The sequence below is a fragment of the Sycon ciliatum genome, chromosome 8 (genome assembly GCF_964019385.1).
Source record: "Sycon ciliatum chromosome 8, ocSycCili1.1, whole genome shotgun sequence".
NCBI lineage: Eukaryota > Metazoa > Porifera > Calcarea > Leucosolenida > Sycettidae > Sycon > Sycon ciliatum.
Window position 1 is genome coordinate 3,063,900 of NC_088650.1, and position 17,901 is coordinate 3,081,800.

The 17,901-nt window shown below is 47.0% G+C and overlaps 2 protein-coding genes across 2 annotated transcripts; one reads left to right on the forward strand and one right to left on the reverse strand.

The window, feature by feature from the left end:
* The first annotated feature begins 900 nt into the window (after nucleotides 1–900).
* LOC135823790 (uncharacterized) lies at nucleotides 901–3,739 on the forward strand. The gene is made up of 3 exons (XM_065336632.1): nucleotides 901–1,273; nucleotides 1,401–1,567; nucleotides 2,360–3,739. Exons 1-3 carry the CDS (start codon nucleotides 1,094–1,096, stop codon nucleotides 3,282–3,284), a joined length of 1,272 nt encoding a protein of 423 aa, XP_065192704.1. The 5' UTR covers nucleotides 901–1,093; the 3' UTR covers nucleotides 3,285–3,739.
* Nucleotides 3,740–3,864: 125 nt separating this feature from the next.
* LOC135823788 (uncharacterized) lies at nucleotides 3,865–8,364 on the reverse strand. The gene is made up of 3 exons (XM_065336631.1): nucleotides 8,032–8,364; nucleotides 6,635–6,778; nucleotides 3,865–6,421 (listed from the first exon to the last, which is right to left on the reverse strand). The coding sequence occupies exons 1-3, from the start codon at nucleotides 8,151–8,153 to the stop codon at nucleotides 4,066–4,068; spliced, it is 2,622 nt and encodes an 873-aa protein (XP_065192703.1). The 5' UTR covers nucleotides 8,154–8,364; the 3' UTR covers nucleotides 3,865–4,065.
* Between the last annotated feature and the right edge of the window lie 9,537 nt (nucleotides 8,365–17,901).

Below are 17,901 nucleotides of genomic sequence, written 5' to 3' on the forward strand. Positions count from 1 at the left end.
ATCAGCGTCTGGGTGCGAGGGAGTAAAGTCACTACTTTAGCATTCGTTCAAGCCTGCCTAACCCGCGATATTCATGTTAAAACAAAATGGCGTCACGATTTATTGAAAGTGGTATAGTTGGTGGAACGAGTGTTCAAACCCATTTGAACTTCATACTGTTCGTCTTCTTTTTGACATGCTCCCTTTCCATCGTCCTTAGCTTTTATTTGTTGAGAGCTGTTTTGGCTTTCTCCTATACCTCTGGGGGATGCCAAGTGATGGTTTTGAGAGGCTGGTGATGGCTGTGAGCGAGAGTTTGCCGATCGGCGTCGTCCTCGCTATAGCGATGAAAATACTAGTTACTGCGCACCTGGCAGATATCACACCACGTCGGAGCGTCCAGGAGCAAAGGAATCTTGGGTTTTCACTGGAATCTAGTTCCTCCAGCATCGTGTAGCCCACCGTCGGTGAATGGCGGTCCAGAAAGGTCGAACCTGGTCTTCTGCAGCATCTCGCAGTCCTGCGAGGCACACTAAATACGCCTGTCATGTATTCTACAAATAAAAATCACGAAGTTGTGGACTTTACAGTGATGAGTCTATCCTGTATGCTGCAAAAGACGCAGGAAATGTGACTGGTGTCTGTACACTCAGTGACTGGACGCCAACACCCCAGTCTTCTCCTGCAGGATCTGTTTGACATTGACATTATGCAGTAGGTCGGCATTGACCTGGTTTGGCAGCTATCGTTATAGTATCTGCCTGGTTGGATGTAGCAGGTTGGTGTTTGCTCGTCGTCCAGTCCGGAATTTTCTTGTAACTCACGGTGGAGTACGCGCAGGGTTTGTGATCATCCCTGTTCACTTCAATATTATCAAACACAACGTTCCCTTTGTCACTCATCTTATCCTGAGTACTGAATTTGCTGACAATAGGGCTTGAAAGTCCTACGTCACGGGATCACGTGCAACATGAACTGGATCCACTACCCACTCGAGCTCTTGTGACCAGCTTTGAAAATAGTGGAGGAGACATATATTTCTTTCGATTTCGACCAGAAGCCTAGGCTGCTGTCTTCCCCCTGGCCCCCAGTTCTGCGTTTTGTTTGTTTTAGAATGTCTTTAGTACCGTTATCTAGCATCGCCACTTTTTTCAGTGGAGAACCAAGGCTGATCCAGCGTGGAGAAAATGCACACTCTTCGAACCGCGTGGAATCATTTCTGTTTCACCATGAGCTTGGGCACATTACTGCCAAGATCCACGCAAGCATGAAGGACAAGAGATATGATGTGGAGGTGAGCAACCTAGCACTAAGCAACTGTTGTGCCGTTCCTAGCTGCTTACAGTCTCTTCTATCGACCTGGACACCCTCACATCGTCTTTGAATATTTCTACTATTTTTATATTCAAATTTTTGTGTAGATCGAACTTGGTTCTGAAGGTGGCGTTGTACGCGCTTCGTGCACTTGTCCCAAAGGCCAAGGACGGTGCCACCACATGGCTGCAGCCCTTGTCTACGCGAACAAGAATGTGAGCAGCACGGACAGGGAATGTTCTTGGACTGTACGGAAGGGAACTAGTGAAACAAAGTAAGGATTTTTAAGCAAATTATTGTTGATTATTAGTTTTGTGAAAGTAGAAAACTGGTGCCTCCGATGTGACTGCAACACGTACATGTATTGGTTTCATGAAATTCTTTGCCTCGATGTTTAGCTTACTGGCAATCCAGCATGTGCGACAACCAGTTGGCAGGTGTTACTGTTACTGATGTGGAGGATGCTTATCAATATTAGCAAGAGTAGATAAACAAGAGTGTGCAACTCCGGATCTCTCCTGCACAATCTGCAGATACCGCGGCCCGCGGGCAGAATTTTTTGTTGACGTCACCTTTTTTTACAGAGCATGCGGATTTTGCCGCAGGGCAGTGTAAGAGCAGGTGCTGGGCACCGACCTTGTAATGTAAAGCCTGGCCAAGTGCACGAGGCAAAACTTCCCAAAAGGCTCGCAGCGTGTCCGTCATAGAAAATATTACGTCAACAAAAAATTGCGTCGTGGGCCAACCCATCCTCGAGTTGCACACTCTTGTTTATATACTTATTGATATTAGTATATGCACGTCCGCGTTTACGTCAACAGTAAGTCCACGTATTCGCATATGCCAGAAGACAGGCAGACTCTTGATATTAGCAAGAGTATAACCCCCAAGAGCGTGCAACTCATGATACCCTTTCTATGGGGTACGCCGACGGCGAAAACTCACGTCACGTGATGCAGTGTCGCAGTTGTATGTTTCCAGCCCGTTTTTAGCGAGCAACGGAGTAATAAAAAGCACTCTGTGTGTGTGTGTGTGTGTGTGTGCACGCATTTTATCTGCTTTGTAGGACTGTGGATGACATTTTCCCGAAGTCGAAGCCGTTTTGTGCCATTTCACGCCCTGTGGATAATGAGGACAGGGCATGGTTTCACCATCAGCTTGGGACACTTGACAGGTGGAAGGGTTTTCGTTGGCTGCTAGATCCCGAGGTGAAAGAAGCGGACAATTTGCCGACGGAGACGGTTGAAGGTATTACCCTGAGTCAAGGATTCCTGGAAGCAGAACACAAAGTCACCTATGTGTGTACCAGGCTATCCGTATCTGCTGCCCAAATTGTAGCCGTGGAAAAAGCAACACGTGGCCAAAACTCGAATGCTACTTGGTCGCTTCTACGCAAGGGCAGAATAACGGCATCCAACTTCGGTCCTGTGCTGAAGACTATCTCATCTGGCCGCCAGCCATCTAAATCTTTATTTACTCGCCTTCTTGGTCAGTATGATTTGTCTGGGCAAAAGGCCATCCAGTGGGGTCTCATGCACGAAAGTACGGCTGTTGCATGCTATGAGGAGTGTGAATATGTGTCTGTGAGATCCAGCGGCTTATGGCTTGCACCATGTGGCCTCATTGGTGGTTCCCCAGATGGCGTAGTTAGTGAAACAAAGCTCATCGAGGTCAAGTGTCCGTACTCGGCAAGATCGACATCTCTTGCAGCTATGGCGAAGGAAAAGACCTTCTTCTTGTCAGTGTCTTCTTCCTCTCCTGCTAACTTTTCCCTTGATTTGTCAACTGAATCTGGATGGAATTATTTCCATCAAATCCAAGGTAACTTATGTCTGACAGGTCGTGAAGTATGCGACCTTGTCGTGTGGACTCCGTTGGAGACGGTGATCATCCCAATTCGGGCTGACCCGACCTGGTCAGGAAATTTGGCTCGGATCGAGGAATTCTACAAAACCTTTTTCTTGCCTGTCTTTCTGGATGGTGGTGTGTAGTCAATCCTAGGATTGCAATGGCCTGTGTAACTCTTCCCTTCTATATCCAGCCATGTCTTTCTTTCCACCAAAACAGCGTACAGTAGAGTACAGTGAGAACATCTGTATGTTTGTTCTAAATTGAAGTTCTGCCACTGTGTGTGTAGGTGTGGCTGGGTGCATGTGTGTGTGTGTGTTTGTGTGTGATGCGTTGTGTATGGGTGTATAATTCTGTATGTGTGGGTGCATGTGCGTGTTCGTTTATGCATGAATATTGTAGGTGCATGATAAACAGCACCCCTCTTGCTTTAGTCACCTGTGCCATGGCTGCAATCATAACTCTACACCTTCCTCTTCCTTCAACACCACCTGAACATTCCACACAATTGCACCTACAAGCTGACAATTATATTATTACCGTAGCTATGCAAAAGACGTTACTTCAGTAACGTCTGACGCTAGCCAAGGTCATCACAGCTTTAACTTTGTGTTTGTTTGTTTGTGCCATCGGCATGCCTTGCGCTATCCCGTACCTGTGCCGTACCGTACCATCAAAGACAGCTCGTACCTGTGCCGTACCGTACCATCAAAGACAGCTGGCCACAATATTCAAATAGGGCTTTCAAATGCAAGATCATAACGTGAAGCAACTTGGAAGAATGAGTATGTATGCGATGTGTATCGGGGGAATGCATGCGATCGCCATAACACATGGCTGAAATGTTTATAGTTTCCAGAACTACATTTCTCGTCACAATCAGTGGGTCAAGATAATTTTGGCAAAACGCACCAAAAGGATAAACTACTGTTTTCGTGCCAATATACAGAGATGGCTATCTTTTATGTGCCCAACAAGCGTGGAAAGAAAATTCGCTGCAACTTTCATGTCAGCTGGGAGAATAGCGATTAGGGCACCACGCTCGCCATGGGCATGGCTGTCGAAGACTTGAGCATAACCAGATGGGAAAAATACCAGAAGAATGGTGTAGGGATTTTGAATTAAAGAGGCAGGAAGAACAGATTGGGAAAGAATAGCCTGATCCTTACACTTCTTTAACAACTTTGATAAACCTTCCTCATTTCGTGCACCAAAATCGGAACGAGGTGCCACCCGAAGTGGCTTGCCTGGTATGACATCAAGCGCATCATAAATGGCAAGGAGATTGTTCCCCAACTTGGCATCATCATACAGTCGATTGCCCTCTCTCATGCTGTTTACAAATCTCTTCGTGACTTCGGCAGATGACAATGGCTGTATGGGGTAGGGCACAGTCAGGTACTTCCAGGCCTGTAGACATGCAATGATGGTGCAGGCATTGCTCCATTGCCGCCCATCCATTCGAGACTGGCACATGTCATGTGGCAAATAATGCAATGTATCCAGGGAGACCCGTGAAACTGCGGCTGCAGCAGATGCTGAGGGTGCTGCTGCTGCGGCTGACGGTGCTGCGGCAGATGCTGAGGGTGCTGCTGCTGCGGCTGACGGTGCTGCGGCAGATGCTGCGGGTGCTGCTGCTGCGGCTGACGGTGCTGCAGCAGATGCTGACCGTGCTGCTGCTGCGGCTGACGGTGCTGCTGTTGCGCCTGATGCTGACGGTACTGCTGCTGCGGCAGATGCTGACGGTGCTGCTGCTGTGGCTAACGGGTCTGCAGCTGACAGGACTGCGAATAACTGATTCACCATGTCGGGTGTGATGGCTGATGCTGACGGTGCTGCTGCTGCGGCAGATGCTGACGGTACTGCTGCTGCGGCAGATGCTGACGGTGCTGCGGCTGATGCTGACTGTACTGTGGCTGATGCTGACTGTACTTTGGCTGACGGTGCTGCGGCTGATGCTGACGGTGCTGGTGCTTTGGCTAACGGGTCTGCAGCTGACAGGACTGCGAATAACTGATTCACCATGTCGGGTGTGATGGGCAGTTTCTGTGATGGCGTAGCAGCAGGGGTTTGCAGTGGTGTGAGAGTAGAGATGTCGGTGTGCTCAGAAGTTTCTGATGCAGGATCAGCGCTGAGGTCACCAGCTTCAATCTCCTTCAGGAGAGGATTACAAAGATTAGTTAGCATTGCACAGACTTGGAAGATTTCGCTGGAGAAAGAACGGTATTGGTAGGGTATGTAGTCGAGAATGGCGAAGATCTTTATGCGTTGTATGGCTCGCTCCACATGGATCCGAGCTCTTGCGATGCGGGCAGTTACATTTGCTTGAGCAGCGGTAAACTGAGGAGTAGTGAGAAAAGGAGGAAGATTTAGAGAAACACCAGCCGGCATCAAGTCATGGATCAGGAATCCTTTATCGGCGAGTACCATGTCACCGGCTGTCAACTTTGACAGCACTCCACAGTGGCGAACGACTTCTTTGTCGCTGGTTGAACCTGGGTACAGAGGACTGACATAATTGACAACACCGTTCGGTGCGACACCCACAAGACCTTTGAATGTATTTTTATGTTTGTAGTGGGAATAGGTCCACGTCTGAGTGTCCATACGGCTTGGAATTGCAATTTCGACTTCAGTACAATCAAGTATTAAACGACAACTGGAGAACGTAGAGAAGCAGACGGGTAGAGAAGTCTTGTTTTTCGTGACGGACGGAAGTTGCGACGGGAGCATGCCTTGATAGAGTACAGTATGAAGGACAGAAAGCCATGTATGGAAGATATTAGATATAGTGGTGTGCGAAGTGCCGAAACGTAAGCCGAGGTCAGTCAGACTGAAGTTGCACCGCAACTTCATGAGGGTGATGAGGAGCTGGTCCTCCATTGGTACCAGCTCCACTCGCCAGCCCTGGTGATACTCTATCGGGAACCTCGTGCAAAGACGAAACAGGATACGAAAGTCGTCAGCAGACGGCAGGCCGGTGTAGTGCCGAACAAGTTCAGCTTTCCGGGAAATAAATTCGAAACAGAACTGGATTTCCACCTTCGCTTTTCGCTTTTCTAAGGCACTAACTTCAGCCTTCAGCTTATCATACTTCACTTCGAGAATTGACGTGTCGATGCGTTGGAAAAGTTCAAGCAGGCGTTGCATAGTAGTAGCTTCACGTTCAGCAGCTTCGCGTTCAGCAGCTTCACGTTCAGCTTCAAATGGGTCAGCTTCAGTTGGTTCGCTACCATCCTTGTCCGTATCATCAACAGCTAATGCCTTTACAGTCCGTTTCCTGCACAAAATAATGGAGAGACAGTGAGAAACAAAACAAAAATGAAAGATTGCCTGTCGATGGTTCACAGTGTTATGAAATACTGATCTGGTCCTCTACTAGAATTCACATAGCACACTTCATTTAGGGGGATGGCAAAACAAATTTAGAAATCGCTTCAGGAGAACATCAAGTTCAATATACAAATCTCTTACATTGACCTAGACTACATACCTTCTATGCATTGGTTCAGGGTCCTGAAAACCGAACGCCTTATCCTTATTTCGTGGAAATATAGTGGGGTCCTTCTTTTTATCTCCGTCTTTGAAATGACAGCTACATAGTCGAGAACTGGCATCTGGCTCCTTGTCTTGTCGCCTGCAAAGTACAGAGCAAACAATATCCAGGAGAGTTTAGCTAGCTGCTCAATAACTTGAAACAATAGTAAATAGTCACAATAGATTGCATCATAAAAAGCCACCTACATGATTGTATAAGGATTTGCACAGTCTTGCTCATGTACTAATTTGGTTTAGCTTAGCCTAGACGGCTATCATTGATTAAAAACAAAATCGTTCTGCCAAAAATATAAGTTAGCACGGCAGGGCATGATTTATCCCATATCGCATGGCAGTTTGCGACGCAGATGCGCCTACTTCGCATGGCAGTTTGCGACGCAGATGCGCCTACTTGCGACTCAAGGTCAGGGTTGTGTAACGAAAATGTGCGATGCATGCCATGCATTGCGGTCGAAAGGTCGTGTGAAGTGTGTACCTGTACCCCACATGTTCTGAGCACTCGGTACGGTACTGACTCTGACAGTAGCACAAATACGTTGTCGACTGCGCAGATTGTGGAGTCCACAGACTAAATGTTATCAAGAGTATATAACCCCCCAAGAGTGTGCAACTCTGCACATGGAGTCTCCGACGGCGAAAACTCATATCACGTGTCTCTGATACGTTCGTACTACGTACAAACGAAGGATTGCGTGCGTGCAATCCGAATATCTGCCATGATTTGGCTGGGGATTTGCATACCCGCAGTGAGTTTCTGTCAGAGATTTTTTTTATTACTCCGCTGCTCGCTAAAAACGGGCTGGAAACGTACAACTGCGACACTGCACGTGATGTGAGTTTTCGCCGTCGACGTACCCCATAGAAAGGGTATCAGGAGTTGCACACTCTTGGGGAGTTATATACTCTTGAGGTTACATTGTACACTGCACTGATCTTTCATTTATGCCATGCACTGTAACACACGTGAGTTGCTATGCATCTGATTCTGGGTTTGAGTAAATCATGCCCTGCAGGATATGAAAGAGAAAAATCTGAGGAAGAATTTATCACGCCGTAGATATTTACGCACATCCGTCACCAACCAAATGTTTGAAGACCTATGGGACCAACTACATGTAGGCTTCCCTGCAACTATGGGAAAATAAAAAAAATAATTGAAAAAATTACTTCCACTCGATCGAACAAAATACAAACTGTGAAAAAGCGTTACGCCATCCATCCGCCAGCAAAGCAAAACGCATTAGCAGACTTGGTAAGCATTTACTCACAGCGTGAATAGCACATCACGATAAAACTATCCAGGTACTGTACAGGCTGCCTACATATCCTTACCGACACATCTTCCTCCATATCTCTCTGCGCTCTGGATCCCTCGCCGGGAATCGGAAGAAGCTGCACTTGCGATCCTCTGTCCTGTGGTTGCATTCTGCTGCAAAACACTGCACCATGGTCATACGAAGCCGCCCTGCCGGGTCAAGAGTATACTAGGTATCGAAAATTGCTCCCACAGTTCTTCAAGTGGCCTCTTCTCAAAATGTCGCTTCTTTCTGCTTCGAAAAGTATGGGAAACAGCATCAAATCAGCTTGACGCGAGTGGATCCAAAAAGCGAAGTGGATCCAGTTTTGTTGCCAAGCGACGATTGACGTCATCACTTTCAAGCCCTATATTGCACCATAAGGCAGGCAGGCATAGTGAGATGGTCTAAGACCATGATTGAGAAACAGAGGGTACCAGGTTCAAGTCCTGCTTGGAAGCGGAAGGAATTTTTCCAGCCGTGCTGCGACCCACAGTTAATTGGGAACTCGTGGCCTGGCACGAGGGTAACATGGATGCAGCTAATGGGATTTCGGTCTTTGACCACTTGGTGGTGGGTCTGATCTACTCACCTCCCACCGTTTAGGCGCTGCATCTGCGCCTTTGATCCTAGAGGGTGGTGGCGTTCCCACGGCGGATGCGGAAAACTCGGCTTCCAGCCGAGTCTCACGCGAACCGTGAAATTTTTATTTTATTTTTTTTTATTGCACCATACTTGTCACAACCTACCGCCACTGCTGGCGGTGGCGACTGGTTCGTCAATGGCGGTGACCAGGCTGACTGACTAGCTTCGAGACAGCGGCCTCGTTGTCAATCCCGCGGCAGCCTAAAGGTTGATTTTATTCATCCAGCCTCAGCGCCATGTTGACGATGCCCTAGTGACTGTGTGTCATGGATTGCCTTGCCATCAGCGGTCATTGCCGTCCACCTTGATGCAGCCCTCAACAACTGGCTCAGCCCATGGGAGTCTCAAGTGGACAAAATTGTTGCCAAAGTAGCTCAGAAGATTGGTGCATCGTGGTGTAGGTGAGCACATAACTAGGACTTCCCAGCATCTATTTGTCCCGGCTGCGATACTATGTGACATGCTGTACTGCACATTCTTTTCAGCACTGCAAGGCCGGCAGCTGGACCGACTGCAGGGGCCGCGCACATGCAGGCCGCCTGTTGCCAGTGCAGCATTCTGGAACGTTCCTTCCTTCTGAGATCCGTGGAATAATAACTTTCTTTGCTTCAAAGCAAGTTGCTTACCTTTCTGTTGTGCTCCCAGTGTCCTTACAACAATAACCTACAGCAATGTTTTATTTTCCTTTCCATTCCCCAACCAATGAATACTACGATGTTGATTCTATTTCTTCATACTTTGGTGTGTGCCCGCGCACGCACGTGTGTGTGTATACATCACTCGCCACTCGAAGTTCTGTTCCCCATCACTGGAACACTGCCTGTTCTTTCAGGACCTGCCATCATCTGCGGATGGGCATTCAATAATTGTATTGTGTGTGTGTTTCATTCAGAATCAGATCCGCTATCATTGCTATTAGAGAAAATCTGTGGGTTCACATCCAGTGCATTTTTAGATCTGCGTGCTTTTCTCGCCACGGGCGCATACATGGGACATTGTGTGTGTGTGCGTCTGTGTGTATGGGGATATTGTCTGTATCGGCTTTTGGTACTAATGTTCAGGTCTGTGCTTGCATGTGTGAACATGAAATTGTTCGGTTCTGTGCATGCTATTGCTATGTTGTATATTATTGTATGTATGTGTGCATTTCCACGAACAGTGTAGACGAGCGTGGAGAGTGCATTCATCCCTCATCAACCACTTCCCCTTGGGCTTACGAGAGTTTTTTCTGCGTACCTCTCTGATACTGTATTGATGCCGGTACCTGTACCTCGATGTGTTCCTCTATCTGCAGTCGCCTTTAACCTTCGGTCAAGTTAACGTTTAGTGTGCTCTATTTATCGTGCGAATCAAAATAAACAATAATAACACAAGTCGTGCTAGAGTGACGACATGTGCGTGTAGTAGGGTTGATGCGATGGGACGTTATAATTAGGTGGAACAGAACACACATTGGGCAGATTGATTGGGCATCATTGATTGTGCTCAGTCTAAACAGTGAACATAATAATTATCTCCAGTGACAGACTGTAGCGGCTAGCCTCCAATAGGTAGCTGGCACTAGTCGCTACTGCTTGTTTGACAGGTGCCGCCAGAACCCCTGTTGTGTCATGCTATAGATGCACATGCCCTGTTCTGGGGCATACTGAGGTACTTTGATTTTGTTGACTGCATGTAGACAGCATCCAATAGTAGTACTCGTAGACCTTGGCTCTTTGTAGGTCAACCACCATCGCATGGATCGATCGGTGACTATGCACTTGGAGGTGGAATAGCCCGCGCTGAACAGATCTTGCCATGGCCCAGGGAGTGAACTCGCTTACTCGACTATCCCGGTTTTAGTTAACCAGCATGAGTGGTGCAATTTGTCCATACCATGTTGCGAGCTCACAGTTGTTTGGGCAGGTTTTGAGCTGCACCACGAAACAAAGCGAAATAACGGCGTGACTGTAGAGCAAGGAAGCGGCGAGACGGCACTTCCAGGACGAGACAGGCAGTAGAGATGTGTTCACAGCACGAGCAACCTCTCAGACCCTGCCGGTACTCCACAGTTACAAGAAAATGTCGGACTGGACGACGCGCCAATGCAAACCTGCTACATCCACCCAGGCAGATAGCTGCCAAACCAGGCCAATGTCGACCCACTGCATACCAGTATGTCAATGTCAAACAGATCCTGCAGGAGAAGACTGGGATGATATTGGCGTCCAGTGTACGGACACCAGTCACATTTCCTGGGTCTTTTGCAGCATACAGGATAGACTCATCACTGTAAAGTCCACTACTTCGTGATTTTTATTTGTAGAATACATGACAGGCGTATTCAGTGTGCCTCGCAGGACTGCGAGATGCTGCAGAAGACCAGTTTCGACCTTTCTGGACCGCCATTCACCGACGGTGGGCTACACGATGCTGGAGGAACTAGATTCCAGTGAAAACCCAAGATTCCTTTGCTCCTGGACGCTCCGACGTGTTGTGATATGTGCCAGGTGCGCAGTAACTAGTATTTTCATCGCTATAGCGAGGACGACGCCGATCGGCAAACTCTCGCTCACAGCCATCACCAGCCTCTCAAAACCATCACTTGGCAGCCCCCAGAGGTATAGAAGAAAGCCAAAACAGCTCTCAACAAACAAAAGCTAAGGACGATGGAAAGAGAGCATGTCAAAAAGAAGACGAGCAGTATGAAGTTCAAATGGGTTTGAACACTCGTTCCACCAACTATACCACTTTCAATAAATCGTGACGCCATTTTGTTTTAACACGCATACGGTCCACTGGGTTAAGGAAAGGCCAGCAGAAAAACAATTTGATGCATATAGAAAATCTGGCAACACTAGGCACTTTACAAAGGTTTCTCGGCAAGTCAGCGGAATATTGTGTCGATTTCGGAACAGAATACCAATTTTACTGGCAAGTTTGGTGACCATAGAATCAACTTGAGTCCTCCAAAAAAGATCCTGATCCAAATGTATTCCAAGATACTTTGCACATGTCACTTGCTTTAGCTGCACTCCATGACAAGGGACTGCAAATTGGTGGTCAGTAATATGTGGCGTAGACAGGAAGAGCACTTGTGTCTTCCGGGCATTTAGAATTAAATTGCGGTTTGACAGCCAGGTACTAATGGCTGAGACAGCTGCAGACAGGGAGTTGCTAAGCGCAATCTTCTGCGTACCGCAAACATACAATAGAATATCGTCAGCAAATTGAATAACTTTCACACAAAACTCGGAGACAATGGACTTTTCTCTTCGATTTACATACTTGGATTGTCCCGAAAGACCGATATTTGACTGAAATACGACGGTTTGTAGCTTGGTTGTCCAGACGCACCAGTGGGTAAACTCGCCAACTTTCAAGTGCACTTTTCTGCACTGTACAGTTTTTGCGATAAGGTCTGTTTTCTCATCTGACGGCTAAATAATTATTATATTTTATTTTTTTATTTTTATTTTTAAGTCTCCCATGGCTGGGAGCTCGGCCTATTTAGCTCGTAGCTGTACTGATGAGGCCTTTATGGCCGAAACAGCTTGCTGTCTACAGCATTGGGTATCACGCTCCTCGGCTTTCGCCTTGTTGAGCACTCTCAGTAGGCTGCTCTAGTGCTGCTGCATCGCGCAATGCCCGCTACATTTTGTAGTTTGAGCACTCTGGCGCTAGAGCGACGAGCTACCCTAATGTCTGTGGTGCCTCCTTTGCACCATGGCTGGGAGCTCGGCCTATTTAGCTCGTAGCTGTACTGATGAGGCCTTTATGGCCGAAACAGCTTGCTGTCTACAGCATTGGGTATATATATATATATATATACACACAACAACAAGGTTGTCAGTTTCATAACACTAAAAGCTTTTCACCCATTTTCATCAGTAGATACATGGGAATGAGCAAGAACGAAAACGAAGCCAGAATTTATACTGGGGGTAGAGAATCAGCAAGAATATTCTTACGCGCCTCAAGTTCACACTACACTACCATAAGAATGTATGGAGCAGTGGAAAAATGCGGGAAACAACACATGAGGGGAATGCAGTACCAGAACAAACACGTGATAAAGTTGTCAGTCCGGTTGCAGCTTGAACAGCCGCAGCACCTTGATGTGCTTCTTTTGTCGACACAGCTCTGGCCTCAAACTGCGAATGTACAGCGCCTCCAGTGTGAATCTGTGCGCGCTGTTCCGGGCTGGTGTGATGACACATCTTTTTCCTCTTATAATCACGCTGATTTTGTCATCCCTTTTCCTCGCGCTACTGAAATGTACCTCCATCGCCTTTTGCCCTCTTCTCCCCTTCTCCGTATATATATATTCTAGTGATTGTTAGTCTTGGTCATATGCTGTCTGATGAAGTGTTCTGACACGAAACTCGGAGTTACAGCGGAATGAGACTTGTTTGATTCATTGCTGTGTAATATTGTATTACTTGCTCTGTCCAGTGGACATTGAGCACTGTAAGCAGCCTAGGGACTTTAGACAACTGTCTATATATATATATATATATATATTTAAATAGAGACGTAGGCGAACAAAGATTGTATACACACAACAACAAGGTTGTCAGTTTCATAACACTAAAAGCTTTTCACCCATTTTCATCAGTAGATACATGGGAATGAGCAAGAACGAAAACGAAGCCAGAATTTATACTGGGGGTAGAGAATCAGCAAGAATATTCTTACGCGCCTCAAGTTCACACTACACTACCATAAGAATGTATGGAGCAGTGGAAAAATGCGGGAAACATCACATGAGGGGAATGCAGTACCAGAACAAACACGTGATAAAGTTGTCAGTCCGGTTGCAGCTTGAACAGCCGCAGCACCTTGATGTGCTTCTTTTGTCGACACAGCTCTGGCCTCAAACTGCGAATGTACAGCGCCTCCAGTGTGAATCTGTGCGCGCTGTTCCGGGCTGGTGTGATGACACTGAAGCTGCTGTTGCGTTCTTGCGGGATGCATTCAGGTTGCGCCTGCAAATGCTTTGTGATGGCGCTATCACTTGTTGCCACACGTTTGTCAGGCGGCTTCTTGTACAGCTTGTCTGGGATATGCTGCTTGATCCTTTCCGAGAATCGCTGACATGTCTCACCAACGTACGTTCGCTCACAGCGACACGCATACTTATAAATAAAATTACTATTTTCAAGAGTTGGTGAAACATCCTTCGCGATAGACCTGAATGCGGGCCTGGTTGTATAAATTACAATGGGGGATACTGTAGGATAGCAGTTCAAAATTGCAGCTTTAATCTTTTTGCGGAAGGCAATGCAACCCCGCCCTTTCCACGGCAATTTTGTGATAATACGCGTTGCAGGTTCAAGTTGTGCAGAAGCTGTATCTGGGCTAGGTTCAAGAACGCTTGTCATGACTCGCTTGAGTACTTTGAGTGGGTAACCGTTAGAACACAGAATATCCTCTAGCTTAGCAATTTCAGCTGATAATAGTGATGGTGAGCAGATGGTTTTAGCTCTGAAAGTTAATGATCTGATCAAATTGATTTTGTTTCTAGTGTCACAAAACGAGTCCCAGCGGGTGTAAAGACCTGTGAACGTCGGCTTTCTATGTACTGTGGTGAGCAATTCTGTGGAAGAATGCTTAATCAATACATCAAGAAACGGCAATTCTCCATTATTCTCCTCCTCCATTGTAAACTGGAGAGCTGGGTGAAGATTATTTAAACGCTCCGAGAATTCCAATGCCAGTTTCCGGTTGTGAAATGCTGCGAATGTGTCATCCACATAACGCCTATAGAATTGGGGCCAATGACTGTCTGGAATTGTGTTCTCAAAATATCCAACAAAGATATTGGCTAGCACGGGGCCCAAGGGTGAACCCATGGCTACTCCGTCCCTCTGTGCGTACATATTGCCGTTGAAACTGAACTGCACGTCTGATGTGGCTTTGAAAAGCAGCTTCTTGAAAAGATCTTGGGGTATTTGCGGGGCTGATATTTCATCATCATGGTATAGCGACTGTATGCAGATATCTATTGTTTCCTTGAGAGGCACGTTTGTAAAGAGGCTGACTACATAGAAAGAGCACAGGAACAGCGATCCAGAGTTCTCTGCCTGCTGCTGGCCAAATTCCCGTACATCATCCACGAACTCGAATGTATCCTTAGTTGCGTGGGCGGAATATTTGTTCAGGACTGGTTTTAGTAATTCAGCTAACCACTTGGCCATTTCGTGTTGGGGAGCATTGATCATGGACAGGATTGGTCGAAGTGGCACGTCTTTCTTATGTATTTTCGGTACGCCATAGAGCACAGGTCGGCACGAGCCAACGGGTCGGATCCGGTCGTAATCTATATTGAGTATTTTTCCAGCCTTTTTGTATCGCAATAGGTATGCCTGCAAGGCGCGTTCATCCAGGTAAGTGCGGTCATGCGTTTCCGTCGGTCCCAGGAGTTGAAACTTCGATGCATCAGCCAGAATAGCATTCATCTTGTCATTGTAATCACTTCGCTGCATTATCACCACTCCATTCCCTTTGTCCGGCCTGCTGATTATTATATCTTTGTCATTCTTTATTTTCCTGATGGCTGCCATATGCTTGTCGTTGAGGGGATAATCGGTTTTATCTGCTTTACTGTTACTAAACTCTTCTGCAAGATTCGCCAACGCTGCTTGACACGTATCCCTCTTGGCATCACTCACTGGTACGCAGCGCTCCAATTGATCATTTGTTAGTTCGAATTCTGCCTGCACAATCTCCTTGTCCATTCTGGAACTAGGGGGGACTCCAAACTTCAAGCCCCTGCACAGTACGTCTTTTTCAATATTAGTTAGCATAACTCCGGCCAAGTTGAGTAGGTGGGAGTGTTTTAATTCGCTTGAGCCCTTCTCATAGCGCACCTCCCTCCTGAGTGCATCGTCAAACTTACTTTTGATCCGGCATTGTAATCTTGAGGAGGTCTGGTTGATGAGCTTCGCGAACCTGAAGCGGTCCAGCACGCTAAGGCTCCGATTGACTTCGTGAAGAACACGGCGGTACTCGAGGAGAAAGTGTTCCAAGTCAGCGGCGGTCCTCTCCAGTTCGTCCTTGATAAAGGCGCGTTCGATTCTCCATGGCTTCAGCAGCTCCATGGCAACAGCAGCTTCAGTGTCATCACACCAGCCCGGAACAGCGCGCACAGATTCACACTGGAGGCGCTGTACATTCGCAGTTTGAGGCCAGAGCTGTGTCGACAAAAGAAGCACATCAAGGTGCTGCGGCTGTTCAAGCTGCAACCGGACTGACAACTTTATCACGTGTTTGTTCTGGTACTGCATTCCCCTCATGTGATGTTTCCCGCATTTTTCCACTGCTCCATACATTCTTATGGTAGTGTAGTGTGAACTTGAGGCGCGTAAGAATATTCTTGCTGATTCTCTACCCCCAGTATAAATTCTGGCTTCGTTTTCGTTCTTGCTCATTCCCATGTATCTACTGATGAAAATGGATGAAAAGCTTTTAGTGTTATGAAACTGACAACCTTGTTGTTGTGTGTATACAATCTTTGTTCGCCTACGTCTCTATTTAAATATTTAAAACGGCGACTGGACCACCGACTAATTCAAGACCTGAATTATGTGTTAAAGTGCAAAGGCCGGATCATCCGTGGTCGTGAGAATGCAGATTTTTTACGGAACTGCCTTACGTGCGGCGTTGCGCCCCGCTCTATCAAGAAGCGGGTGCAGAGAGTTAAGGCCAAGAAGCCATGGAGAATCGAACGCGCCTTTATCAAGGACGAACTGGAGAGGACCGCCGCTGACTTGGAACACTTTCTCCTCGAGTACCGCCGTGTTCTTCACGAAGTCAATCGGAGCCTTAGCGTGCTGGACCGCTTCAGGTTCGCGAAGCTCATCAACCAGACCTCCTCAAGATTACAATGCCGGATCAAAAGTAAGTTTGACGATGCACTCAGGAGGGAGGTGCGCTATGAGAAGGGCTCAAGCGAATTAAAACACTCCCACCTACTCAACTTGGCCGGAGTTATGCTAACTAATATTGAAAAAGACGTACTGTGCAGGGGCTTGAAGTTTGGAGTCCCCCCTAGTTCCAGAATGGACAAGGAGATTGTGCAGGCAGAATTCGAACTAACAAATGATCAATTGGAGCGCTGCGTACCAGTGAGTGATGCCAAGAGGGATACGTGTCAAGCAGCGTTGGCGAATCTTGCAGAAGAGTTTAGTAACAGTAAAGCAGATAAAACCGATTATCCCCTCAACGACAAGCATATGGCAGCCATCAGGAAAATAAAGAATGACAAAGATATAATAATCAGCAGGCCGGACAAAGGGAATGGAGTGGTGATAATGCAGCGAAGTGATTACAATGACAAGATGAATGCTATTCTGGCTGATGCATCGAAGTTTCAACTCCTGGGACCGACGGAAACGCATGACCGCACTTACCTGGATGAACGCGCCTTGCAGGCATACCTATTGCGATACAAAAAGGCTGGAAAAATACTCAATATAGATTACGACCGGATCCGACCCGTTGGCTCGTGCCGACCTGTGCTCTATGGCGTACCGAAAATACATAAGAAAGACGTGCCACTTCGACCAATCCTGTCCATGATCAATGCTCCCCAACACGAAATGGCCAAGTGGTTAGCTGAATTACTAAAACCAGTCCTGAACAAATATTCCGCCCACGCAACTAAGGATACATTCGAGTTCGTGGATGATGTACGGGAATTTGGCCAGCAGCAGGCAGAGAACTCTGGATCGCTGTTCCTGTGCTCTTTCTATGTAGTCAGCCTCTTTACAAACGTGCCTCTCAAGGAAACAATAGATATCTGCATACAGTCGCTATACCATGATGATGAAATATCAGCCCCGCAAATACCCCAAGATCTTTTCAAGAAGCTGCTTTTCAAAGCCACATCAGACGTGCAGTTCAGTTTCAACGGCAATATGTACGCACAGAGGGACGGAGTAGCCATGGGTTCACCCTTGGGCCCCGTGCTAGCCAATATCTTTGTTGGATATTTTGAGAACACAATTCCAGACAGTCATTGGCCCCAATTCTATAGGCGTTATGTGGATGACACATTCGCAGCATTTCACAACCGGAAACTGGCATTGGAATTCTCGGGGCGTTTAAATAATCTTCACCCAGCTCTCCAGTTTACAATGGAGGAGGAGAATAATGGAGAATTGCCGTTTCTTGATGTATTGATTAAGCATTCTTCCACAGAATTGCTCACCACAGTATATAGAAAGCCGACGTTCACAGGTCTTTACACCCGCTGGGACTTGTTTTGTGACACTAGAAA

Bases quoted from the DNA above. Each gene is read 5' to 3' on its own strand.
- LOC135823790 (XM_065336632.1), top strand. From the start codon at position 1,094: ATGTCTTTAGTACCGTTATCTAGCATCGCCACTTTTTTCAGTGGAGAA. The intron at 1,274-1,400 runs GTGAGCAACCTA...ATTTTTGTGTAG, and splicing joins ACAAGAGATATGATGTGGAG to ATCGAACTTGGTTCTGAAGG. The intron at 1,568-2,359 runs GTAAGGATTTTT...TCTGCTTTGTAG, and splicing joins AAGGGAACTAGTGAAACAAA to GACTGTGGATGACATTTTCC.
- LOC135823788 (XM_065336631.1), bottom strand. From the start codon at position 8,153: ATGACCATGGTGCAGTGTTTTGCAGCAGAATGCAACCACAGGACAGAG. The intron at 6,779-8,031 runs GTAAGGATATGT...TGTACTTTGCAG, and splicing joins ATATGGAGGAAGATGTGTCG to GCGACAAGACAAGGAGCCAG. The intron at 6,422-6,634 runs GTATGTAGTCTA...TATTTTGTGCAG, and splicing joins CCTGAACCAATGCATAGAAG to GAAACGGACTGTAAAGGCAT.